Source organism: Pseudophryne corroboree, chromosome 5 (genome assembly GCF_028390025.1).
Source record: "Pseudophryne corroboree isolate aPseCor3 chromosome 5, aPseCor3.hap2, whole genome shotgun sequence".
NCBI lineage: Eukaryota > Metazoa > Chordata > Amphibia > Anura > Myobatrachidae > Pseudophryne > Pseudophryne corroboree.
The window spans coordinates 712,518,795-712,531,518 of NC_086448.1; the positions used below are offsets into that span (position 1 = coordinate 712,518,795).

Here is a 12,724-nt window from a genome sequence, read left to right on the forward strand (position 1 = left end):
CATCTAAAGCAGACCCCATATTACTTATGTGGCACAGAGCTCCACGCTAAGCACACATCTACAGTAGTCATGCATGATTGATTAGACCAGCATCAGAACAACTGGTACATGGCATATGCTCACATCTAAAGCAGACCCCATATTACTTATGTGGCACAGAGCTCCACGCTAAGCACACATCTACAGTAGTCATGCATGATTGATTAGACCAGCATCAGCACAACTGGTACATGGAATATGCTCACAAATTATTTACTTTTTTTTCAAGCCATGAATTAAAAGAATTTTCCAGACTAAACTATCAAATGCCTTCTGAATTAGGAAACACTAATGGTCATTCCGAGTTGTTCGCTCGTTATTTTTTTGTCGCAACGGAGCGATTAGTCGCTAATGCGCATGCGCAATGTCCGCAGTGCGACTGCGCCAAGTAAATTTGCTATTAAGTTTGGTATTTTACTCACGGCATTACAAGGTTTTTTCTTCGTTCTGGTGATCGTAATGTGATTGACAGGAAGTGGGTGTTTCTGGGCGGAAACTGGCCGTTTTATGGGTGTGTGTGAAAAAACGCTACCGTTTCTGGGAAAAACGCGGGAGTGGCTGGAGAAACGGGGGAGTGTCTGGCCGAACGCTGGGTGTGTTTGTGATGTCAAACCAGGAACGAAACTGACTGAACTGATCGCAGATGCCGAGTAAGTCTGGAGCTACTCAGAAACTGCTAAGAAGTGTCTATTCGCAATTCTGCTAATCTTTCGTTCGCAATTTTGATAAGCTAAGATTCACTCCCAGTAGGCGGCGGCTTAGCGTGTGCAAAGCTGCTAAAAGCAGCTTGCGAGCGAACAACTCGGAATGAGGGCCACTGTGCGGTACTCATCTTGAAACCACAAAGTACTTTCCAGACTATATAGTTAAAATCATAAAGGCAAAAGATTGTCTGATTCAGACATATCTAGCTAAGGGGATCTTTTCAATTCCAGGTGAGTCTTTGCAAATATTAACCCAGGAGTGAATCCTACTGTAGTTCTCTAGACACTAATTACTAGCATGCTTATGTTTTTGGCCATGCATAAGACGTACGTGCAGAAGGTACATTTTATGAAATTACTGCAAGTCAGTTCTCATTTTTCATGTGATTATATGCGTTTCTCTGTATTCCATTATAATATTACGATTCTCTGAGGCCTGAAAACTTCGCTTATTAAGTCATGATTCCCCACAAAAACACTGTATGATCTAAATCACAGGAGGTCACCAGTTAAAAGTGTCTTCACTTTACAGAAGAGTTCTAATTATGAGTCATTAAAGCCCTGTATTAGATGAAAAGGTAATGCTGAAACTTGATGCACTTGCCCCTATAACATCTTGCATTGATTAACCCCTTCAAGACCAGGGGTGGTAACTTTAGAAGAGAAAAAATCTTTGACGCCACAGGAGAGAAATTTAATCTTAATAGTTTCAGTCAAGGGTAACATCCAGCAAACTCCACAGCTATTCTGCAACCTTTGCATCTTCTAATTAGATAACAGATGGTGGACCAACTCGGCAGATAAATCCATTTATCTGGTCTACACAAACTGAGTGTTTTACATTGTAGCTACAGTGATTGTAAACAGGTCTCTAATGTGGACGTACCTTCTCTTTGGGGCTTCGGTTTGTATGCAGGAGGTTCTTCATGTTGGCTTTGGGTTGTTTTAACTCAGAGTGTTCCTTTTTTTGTTTTTTCAACTGTTGTCGTAGGTTGTTGAGTTCAGAGTTCATAGCAAAGGCTTCCTTTGTTTTTTCATTTAGCTAAAAATAAAAAAAATAAGAATTTACTCACCAGTAATTCTATTTCTCGTAGTCCGTAGTGGATGCTGGGAACTCCGTAAGGACCATGAGGAATAGACGGGCTCCGCAGGAGACTGGGCACTCTAAAGAAAAGATTAGGTACTATCTGGTGTGCACTGGCTCCTCCCTCTATGCCCCTCCTCCAGACCTCAGTTAGGGAAACTGTGCCCGGAAGAGCTGACATTACAAGGAAAGGATTTTTGGAATCCAGGGTAAGACTCATACCAGCCACACCAATCACACCGTACAACTTGTGATAACCTTACCCAGTTAACAGTATGAACAACAACTGAGCCTCACTCAACGGATGGCTCATAACAATAACCCTTATTTAAGCAATAACAATATACATGTATTGCAGAAAGTCCGCACTTGGGACGGGCGCCCAGCATCCACTACGGACTACGAGAAATAGAATTACCGGTGAGTAAATTCTTATTTTCTCTGACGTCCTAGTGGATGCTGGGAACTCCGTAAGGACCATGGGGATTATACCAAAGCTCCCAAACGGGCGGGAGAGTGCGGATGACTCTGCAGCACCGAATGAGCAAACACAAGGTCCTCCTCAGCCAGGGTATCAAACTTGTAGAACTTTGCAAAGGTGTTTGAACCCGACCAAGTAGCCGCTCGGCAAAGCTGTAAAGCCGAGACCCCTCGGGCAGCCGCCCAAGAAGAGCCCACCTTCCTTGTGGAATGGGCTTTTACTGATTTTGGATGCGGCAATCCAGCCGCAGAATGAGCCAGCTGAATCGTGCTACAGATCCAGCGAGCAATAGTTTGCTTTGAAGCAGGAGCACCCAGCTTGTTGGGTGCATGCAGGATAAACAGCGGGTCAGTCTTCCTGACTCCAGCCGTTCTGGAAACATATATTTTCAAAGCCCTGACTACGTCCAGCAACTTGGAGTCCTCCAAGTCACGAGTAGCCGCAGGCACCACAATAGGTTGGTTCAAATGAAACGCTGATACCACCTTTGGGAGAAATTGGGGACGAGTCCTCAATTCTGACCTGTCCATATGGAAGATCAGATATGGGCTTTTACATGACAAAGCCGCCAATTCCGACACACGCCTAGCCGATGCTAAGGCCAACAGCATGACCACTTTCCACGTGAGATACTTTAGTTCCACGGTCTTAAGTGGCTCAAACCAGTGGGATTTCAGGAAATCCAACACAACGTTAAGATCCCAGGGTGCCACTGGTGGCACAAAAGGGGGCTGAATATGCAGCACTCCCTTAACAAACGTCTGAACCTCAGGCAGTGACGCCAGTTCTTTTTGAAAGAAAATGGATAGGGCCGAAATCTGGACCTTTACGGACCCCAATTTTAGGCCCATAGTCACCCCTGACTGTAGGAAGTGCAGGAATCGACCCAGCTGGAATTCCTCTGTAGGGGCCGTCCTGGCCTCACACCAAGCAACATATTTTCGCCATATACGGTGATAATGCTTTGCTGTCACGTCCTTCCTAGCCTTTATCAGCGTAGGTATAACTTCATCCGGAATGCCTTTTTCCGCTAGGATCCGGCGTTCAACCACCATGCCGTCAAACGCAGCCGCGGTAAGTCTTGGAACAGACAGGGCCCTTGTTGCAGCAGGTCATGTCTGAGAGGCAGAGGCCATGGGTCCTCTGTGCGCATTTCTCGCAGTTCCGGGTACCAAGTCTTTCTTAGCCAATCCGGAACAATGAGTATTGTTCTTATTCATCTCTTTCTTACTATTCTCAGTACCTTGGGTATGAGAGGAAGAGGAGGAAACACATATACCGACTGGTACACCCACGGTTTTACTAGGGCGTCCACAGCTATCGCCTGAGGGTCCCTTGACCTGGCGCAATATCTTTTTAGCTTTTTGTTGAGGCGGGACGCCATCATGTCCACCTGTGGCAGTTCCCATCGCTTTGCAATCTGTGTGAAGACTTCTTGATGAAGTCCCCACTCTCCCGGGTGGAGGTCGTGTCTGCTGAGGAAGTCTGCTTCCCAGTTGTCCACTCCCGGAATGAACACTGCTGACAGTGCTTGCACGTGATTATCTGCCCACCGAAGAATCTTTGTGGCTTCCGCCATAGCCATCCTGCTTCTTGTGCCGCCCTGGCAGTTTACATGGGCGACCGCCGTGATGTTGTCTGACTGAATCAGCAATGGCTGGTTTCGAAGCAGGGGCTCTGCTTGACTCAGGGCGTTGTAAATGGCCCTTAGTTCCAGTATATTTATGTGTAGAGAAGTCTCCAGACTTGACCACAGCCTTTGGAAGTTTCTTCCCTGAGTGACTGCCCCCCATCCTCGGAGGCTTGCATCCGTGGTCACCAGGACCCAGTCCTGTATGCCGAACCTGCGGCCCTCGAGAAGGTGAGCACTCTGCAGCCACCACAGAAGAGACACCCTGGCCCTTGGGGACAGGGTGATCAGCCGATGCATCTGAAGATGCGATCCGGACCACTTGTCCAACAGATCCCACTGAAAGATCCTTGCATGGAACCTGCCGAAGGGAATGGCTTCGTATGAAGCCACCATCTTTCCCAGGACTCGCGTGCAGTGATGCACCGATACCTGTTTTGGTTTCAGGAGGTCCCTGACCAGAGATGCTAATTCCTGGGCCTTCTCCACCGGGAGAAACACCTTCTTCTGTTCTGTGTCCAGAATCATGCCCAGGAAAAGCAGACGCGCCGTAGGAATCAGCTGCGACTTTGGAACATTCAGAATCCAGCCGTGCTGTTGCAACACTTCCTGAGAGAGTGCTACGCTGATCAACAACTGCTCTCTGGACCTCGCCTTTATGAGGAGATCGTCCAAGTACGGGATAACTATAACTCCCTTCTTCCGAAGGAGTATCATCCTTTCGGCCATTACCTTGGTAAATATCCTCGGTGCCGTGGACAGGCCAAACGGCAACGTCTGGAACTGGTATTGACAGTCCTGTACCACAAACCTGAGGTACTCCTGGAGAAGTGGGTAAATGGGGACATGCAAGTAAGCATCCTTGATGTCCAGCGACACCATAAAATCCCCCTCTTCCAGGCTTGCAATAACCGCTCTGAGCGATTCCATTTTGAACTTGAATTTCTTTATATAAGTGTTCAAGGATATTAAATTCAGAATGGGTCTCACCGAACCATCCGGTTTCGGTACCACAAACATTGTGGAATAGTAACCCCTTCCCTGTTGAAGAAGGGGGACCCTGATAATCACTTGCTGGAGGTACAGCTTGTGAATTGCCGCCAGTACTACCTCCCTTTCCGAGGGGGAAGCTGGCAAGGCTGATTTGAGGTAACGGCGGGGGGGAGTCGCTTCGAATTCCAGCTTGTATCCCTGAGATACAATTTGTACAGCCCAGAGATCCACCTGTGAGCGAACCCACTGGTTGCTGAAGTTTCGGAGACGCGCCCCCACCGCACCTGGCTCCGCCTGTGGAGCTCCAACGTCATGCGGTGGACTTAGTGGAAGCAGGGGAGGACTTTTGTTCCTGGGAACTGGCTGCATGGTGCAGCTTCTTACCTCTACCCCTGCCTCTGGCAAGAAAGGATGCGCCCCTGACCCTCTTGCCTTTCTGAGAACGAAAGGACTGCATTCGATAATACGGTGCTTTCTTAGGCTGTGAGGAAACCTGAGGCAAGAAAGTCGACTTTCCAGCTGTCGCTGTGGACACGAGGTCCGATAGACCGTCCCCAAACAATTCCTCACCCTTATAAGGCAAAACCTCCATGTGTTTTTTAGAATAAGCATCTCCTGTCCATTGCCGAGTCCATAAGACCCTCCTTGCAGAAATGGACATAGCATTAATTCTAGAGCCCAGCAGGCAAATGTCCCTCTGAGCACCCCGCATATATAAGATGACGTCTTTTATATGGCCCAGGGTTAGCAAAACAGTATCCCTGTCGAGGGAATCTATGTCGTCTGACAGAGTATCTGTCCATGCTGCTACAGCACTACACATCCAGGCTGAAGCAATAGCAGGTCTCAGTAGAGTACCAGAGTGTGTATACACTGACTTCAGGATAGCTTCCTGCTTTCTATCCGCAGGCTCCTTTAGGGCGGCCGTATCCTGAGACGGCAGGGTCACCTTTTTAGATAAGCGTGTCAGCGCCTTGTCCACCCTAGGGGATGTTTCCCAACTTAACCTGTCCGTTGGCGGGAAAGGGTACGCCATCAGTAACCTCTAAGAAATCACTAGTTTCTTATCAGGGGAACTCCACGCTTCTTCACATAATTCATTTAATTCATCAGATGGGGGAAAAGTCACTGGCTGCTTTTTCTCCCCAAACATATAAACCCTCTTGGTATTAACAGGGTTAATCTTAGAAATGTGTAATACATCTTTCATTGCAATAATCATGTATCAGATGGCCTTGGTCATTTTAGACTGTAAATGTGCCTCATCATCGTCGACACTTGAGTCGGACTCCGTGTCGACATCTGTGTCAACCATCTGAGATAGAGGGCGTTTATGAGCCCCTGACGGTTTCTGAGTCGCCTGGGCAGGCGCGGGCTGAGACCCCGGCTGTCCCAAGGCTGCAGCGTCATCAAACCTTTTATGTAAGGAGCTTACAATGTCGTTTAAGACCTTCCACATATCCATCCAATCAGGTGTCGGCCCCGACGGGGGCGACACCACACTTATCTGCCCTTGCTCCGCCTCAACGTAACCCTCCTCATCAAACATGTCGACACAGCCGTACCGACACACCGCACACACACAGGGAATGCTCAGACTGAGGACAGGACCCCACAAAGTCCTTTGGGGAGACAGAGAGAGAGTATGCCAGCACACACCACAGCGCTATATAACACAGGGATTTTCACTTATAATAAGTGATTACCCAATAGCTGCCTCATATGTTTTATTTGCGCCAAAATTTATGTGCCCCCCTCTCTTTTTTACCCTTCTTGTACCTGGATACTGCAGGGGAGAGCCTGGGGAGCTGCTTCCAGCGGAGCTGTGAAGAGAAAATGGCGCTGGTGTGCTGAGGAAGAAGGCCCCGCCCCCTCAGTGGCGGGCTTCTGTCCCGCTTTCTGTGTAAAAAAATGGCGGGGGTTTTTACATATATACAGTTCCAGACTGTATATATGTATTTTTATTGCCAAAAGGTACTGCACCCTACAGTGACCGGAGTGTGTAAGTGTGCTGGGAGCAATGGCGCACAGCTGCGGTGCTGTGCGCTACCTTAAATGAAGACAGGAGTCTTCTGCCGCCGATTTCGTCGTCTTCAAGCTTCTGTTCTTCTGGCTCTGCGAGGGGGACGGCGGCGCGGCTCCGGGAACGGACGATCGAGGACAGGTGCCTGTGTTCGAACCCTCTGGAGCTAATGGTGTCCAGTAGCCTAAGAAGCACAAGCTAGCTGCAAGCAGGTAGGTTTGCTTCTCTCCCCTTAGTCCCACGTAGCAGTGAGTCTGTTGCCAGCAGAAGCTCACTGAAAATAAAAAACCTAATAAATACTTTCTTTACTAGTAAGCTCAGGAGAGCCCACTAGGAGCACCCAGCTCTGGCCGGGCACAGATTCTAACTGAGGTCTGGAGGAGGGGCATAGAGGGAGGAGCCAGTGCACACCAGATAGTACCTAATCTTTTCTTTAGAGTGCACAGTCACCTGCGGAGCCCGTCTATTCCCCATGGTCCTTACGGAGTTCCCAGCATCCACTAGGACGTCAGAGAAATATAAAATATATTTCACAATACAATAGAAATCCTTATATATGTTACACTATACTATTAACGGATGTGGTATGGTAAGCATACTGACGCCGGTATCCTGGCAGCGGAATGCCGGCTGGAGGGAGGAGAGCGCAACAAGCCCCTTGCAGGTCCGCTGCGGGCTCCGCAGCGACCTAAGGTTGCCACGGGTTCTATTCCCATTCTGTGGGTGTTGTGAATAGTCCCTGTTGGTCGGTACGCCGACCGTCGGGATTGTGAGGGTGCGGGATGTAGGGGGAGCTATTGTGACTGCCGGTCACATAACTACATCCCCTATAAACACCACTGTTTGTTTCACTATTAAATAAAGAAAATGTTTTTGCCTCTTTAAAACTATTTTTCCAAGTGGCTGAATTAATGTGGCCCAGTATATCGTTTCAAATGACAGGATCATTGTTCAGTGGCTCCACATAAATGGCCAAATTTATGTGATGGTTCCTGGTAAAATTGTCGATCAGTGTATGGGGACACCTTCCAGTGGTTCTTTTTTAATGATACTTTCTGGCATACCCAATATTGATCCATAATAAATCATCATATCCTTTTGAGGACCATGCACTCTGCAATATCAACTTAGCTGAAACATCACAGCATGTGTGGCTTATCTTTACTTCTGCTGGCTGGATCATGGGAGATGAAATTCGGTGACAATTATAGTATCAGGGATTGACAATCCTTATGCTGAACAAACATGCGTCCGACCACATACCTCGACCATGCTTCAAAATGAACCAATAACAATGTCTGACCATTATCAACCCAAAATAAAAAGAATCATTCTAGGGCACATTTGTAAATCTAGTTGGCAGATAACCACTGACGTCATGGGTGTGCCCTTCATTTACCTATTACACAAACAGGAATCCATGTAATCTAGCTGCCCAGCCTGATCATGGAGCAGCTTAACCTGTCTTAATAATACTTGCTAAGATGGTTTATTTGTAATGTGTAGGTACAGCTGACAAAGCAAAAGGCATTTCAGGAAAGTACTTTACAGTCATTACTAGTGAATAAACACTATTAAACTGACCTGTAAGTGCCTATCTGACCTAAAGCAGGACAGATGCAATGTAAATAAGATTAAGTACTATGGGCAGAATGTACTAATAGATATCGCTGTCCATCGCCGCCCACTGCTACGATGCTAATCGCATATGTACATATGCGATTAGCATTGCGGAGGATAGCTCTTCCGATAAGAGCTGACCTCCGCGATTGCCAGAGGCTTCCTGACTTCCGGGATTCGGCCCGGGAGTCAGTCTGCGCATGCGCTGGGTGACGGGGGAGGGCGTGGGGCATGCTGGGAGGGATCTGATCAGATCCCTCACACAGCGCTGCGGAGAGAAGCCCATAGGCTTCTATGGGGTATCGCTAGCAAAAGATGGCGAACCCCTCCGCGGCGCTGACCTGCCGGCCAGGGGTTAGTACATTAAGAAAATGCGGTAAAGAGGAGTTTTAGTACATCCCGCTCTATAGGTTGAGTCTTCAATATCCGAAATGCTTGGGACCAGAAGTATGTAGGATTTTTCTATATTTTGAAATATTTGCATATCATAATGAGATCCAAGCAGGCTCGGACTGGCCCACAGGGGTACAGGGGAAACCACCGGTAGGCCCCACTGCCTGGGGGGCCCTCCTTCTCTAGGGATCAGGTTCTAGACAAGGCATTCCCAACCACGGTCCTCAAGGCACACTAACAGTGCAGGTTTTAGTGCTATCCACGCTTGAGCACAGGTGACTTAATTAGCACCTCAGTTATTCTGATTTAACCATCTGTGCTGCAGCGTGGATAGCACTAAAACCTGCACTGTTAGTGTGCCTTGAGGACTTTGGTTGAGAATGCCTGTTCTAGACTGTGCACTTGAATTATATATTACACATATGTTATCTTATACTGCACAGGATTATGATGTATTCTCTACAGTACATTGCTGTCATTAATCTGGCACATTATCATGCATGCACTAGCATTAATTACTAAATAAATTATCAAGGAGTCGAGACCAGGTACTCTATAATGGTTAGCCAAACCTCTGTGGTGGCTGGCCACACCTCTAATCATGGGCCCTTACCACTGCATACCCCTGGTGCCCTTCATGCTCCAGTCCGACACTGGATCCAAGTCTTAAAGCAAAATGCATTTTCATATATACATAACCTAAAGGTAATTTTATACAATATTTCTAAATTTGTGCATTAAACAAAGTCTGTGTACACTGAACCATCAGAAAGCAATTATACAGTAGTTTATATCCTACATGTAGACAGTGGCTAAGAAATGCTGTACTACTAGTATTAACATTTTAGCACCCATACTGCCTACATACCTGCCACTTAACCATCTCGTCAATCTGTCCCCTTTTAAAGAATTATGAGAATAAGTGATTTGATAAATTGTAACTTCATCTAAACGATCTAATTTTTAGTGTATATTCAATTATCAATACAACCTACTTTAAATCAAGTATCTACATATCATGGCCCAAAAATAAAATGAAAACAAACTTTAGACTGGAAGACCTGTGCACCTATTAAAATTGTAGTGCCAAGAAACCCAAATTACAAACAAATACAGTAACAAATCTGAAGGTACTGTATAAGTATTCTCATACTGTAGCTATTTTATCACAACCAGCTTTACCTCAGAGGACCATGGGGTGTAGTATTACACTTCATACTCACGGGCAGATTCAATTACCTGCGGTGTTTACAGCACAGGCAAAGCTCCAGGATTGACGCCCAGAGCTATTAAATTTTTCAACATTTTCCCTGCATGGTAAACCCACAGGTAAAGCACTGCAACTGATATACGCATTAAGTGCAGGAATCTTAGGGTTACCCCATGCATTTACCCCCAGAGGGTACACTTACCACTGATTTTTGCTCCCACTTCCTGAGGCTGTAAGGAAAAAATCTGCAGTACGTACACCCTCTGGATCTCAATGCACGGTGATGCAGCTTCTAATTGAATTGCTCAGGGCAAACCCTGAAGGCTGATTGAATTTGCCCCTGTCTAGAGATTATTTAAAAAATATTAAAAATGGGAGATGACTCAAGCAGTACACTCATTCGGGTGATAGTGAGAAATAATTGTGCTTATACGTAATGTAAAGGGTGTCACTTTTATTGCTCTTCTCACTAAGCATAAGATTAACCAATATGATGTCTAGCATTATAGCAACACAACACTTGGAGGAAAGACGAGTAAGACCGAGTTACCTGTTCAACGGTCTGTCTGTGATTTGTTTGTAATAAAGTTATATCCATTTTCAAATCACAAATGTTCTGTTCGGCAGACCTCAGACTTTTTGTACATCTTTTGCCTTGCCTCTTTGACTGTTCCAAATCGTCTTGCAGTTTCGCTATCGTTGCCTCATAAAATTCAGCCTTGAACACAAAAATGTGTCATTTAATAGAGATATTTCACAAAACCTTTTTTGTTTTTTTTCTTACAAAAAGAATTTAGGGGATTATTTAAAGATCACTATGATTGCAGTATAAAGCGAAAGCATCCGCGTGCCACTTTGAGCCTTTTTTTTTTTTTATAACAGCCCAGAGCTGCTTTTAGCTGTGATCGAGATCTTTAAACAATTCTCTTAAGTTTCCTCATCCTGATGACGGAGGCACACATAAAGTAGCAGCCAATGTCTGACCTTTGTGTGAAGATACAGTTGTAAAGGAGTTCCTCGCCAAATGTGTGAATAAAATTTTTCTTCTTTCTTTTTATCAGAGAATAGAGCTTGTACAGATAATAAAAGGCATGGGTTTTGTAATCCTCCAGTCATCTAACCTCCGCAGAGGGGCAAACAGAAGCAATGTGCAGTTCCGTCATGTCAGAAGCCACAACCAGAGGATTAAAACAAGTCTTATTACTGTACAAGCTCCAATACTCTGTTAAATTTAAATTACTTATGGGAACAATTCAGATTGCTATACCAAGTTCTCCCACTGCTCGGTGTGCCTACAACAAGGGGTTTGGGAGGATTTAATAAAGCTGGGGCCCAGATTACTTTTAGGGAAACTATTCGTAATCATACACTGTGCAATATACATCCATAATCATTTCCAGTGAGATGTTTCAAGCCAGCAAATAATAAAATTATATTTCAAATACAGGCTGCTGTTACTTAATGCAGCGTTCTGCCACCTGCATGGAACTGTATATATCGTTTTCTATGTATAAATCCAGATATGTTCAATTACATTTTATTTATTTATTTATTTATTTATTTTTTGGATGGGTGAGCTAACATTCGTTTAAAATCAACATTTTCATGACTAAACCATAAATATTAACTCTTTGTTTCTTTAATTGGAAGCCCAGGACAGTGTTTTCGATCACCCAAATGTTCCACCAATAAAGTACATAAGTACACAGAAAAGTGCACAGGGTGGCAGAACGTCAAGCCCTCCTGTAAAGAGGAAAGGCCCCCTTCTTTCTTGACCACCTGGAACTGTAAGGTTCGTAAAGGGGGTAAGGTATCAGATCCACACAAGGCTAAGAGGGATACCTTTCTTCCTGTGTTCTGCCGTAGCTTCCCCCAGGGCATGGAATCTTAAGCGCATCACCATATGGCCCCCTCAAAGATTTCAGGGTGGTGGAAGCATCAGGGCCAGATAAGCTCCAAGTAGTGTTACGTGTTAGGCGTTGCCCTCTGAATCAATGGAATCCTAGGCATATGCCTATATGGCCTATGCTCAAGAGGGCTCTGAGGAGCTCATAAGGGTCTCCAAAGCAAAGAAAACCAAAACACAATGTGCAGGTAAATCCCTAACCATCCAGATGGCTAAGGCAAAATAAGTGATGTTCAGTATGAAAAAAAGTACTTAGTGCTCAGCGCCAGACTCTCTGCAAGGGGATCTCCACACCCCAGTGATTTTTAGATACACATGGGTTGCTACTTTGTGGTAATACAATTCAGGCTTTTCATGAGGACCAAGTTAGTCTGCTCATTATGGATGGACCATGCCACAGTAGGGTAATGGTTAGCAACCATCAATAGTCTGATGGCAATGGCAAGATTATAATTTTTTTTTCATTGAAGGAAGACCACCAATGTTAAACATTGGTGGTTGATTCCCTATTGTGAGTGCTGGCACCGCTATGCGTAGGAACCATCTATCTGCACATGCGCACAGACAAACCATCGATGGCTCGCCAATGATTGTTTCATATGGATGGTGAAAAACCATTGGCCACTGATGACAGACAGAAT

The 12,724-nt window shown here is 45.6% G+C and overlaps 1 protein-coding gene and 1 long non-coding RNA gene across 9 annotated transcripts in view; one reads left to right on the plus strand and one right to left on the minus strand.

Annotated features, from left to right (window-relative positions):
• The window catches only part of LOC134928326 (polyamine-modulated factor 1-binding protein 1-like), an 817,199-nt gene that overhangs the window by 362,411 nt on the left and 442,064 nt on the right, over positions 1-12,724 (minus strand). For all 8 annotated transcript variants that reach the window (XR_010177892.1, XM_063923947.1, XM_063923945.1 and 5 more), the window contains exons 17-18: positions 10,728-10,895; positions 1,630-1,785 (exon numbers count right to left, since the gene is read on the minus strand). Coding sequence is in view for 7 of the 8 variants with exons in the window: in XM_063923947.1 (XP_063780017.1) it covers positions 1,630-1,785; positions 10,728-10,895 (324 nt within the window). In the remaining variant the exon portion in view is untranslated. The remainder of the gene's footprint in view (positions 1-1,629; positions 1,786-10,727; positions 10,896-12,724) is intronic.
• The window catches only part of LOC134928328 (uncharacterized), a 177,648-nt gene that overhangs the window by 38,687 nt on the left and 126,237 nt on the right, over positions 1-12,724 (plus strand). The gene's annotated exons all lie outside the window — the stretch shown is intronic.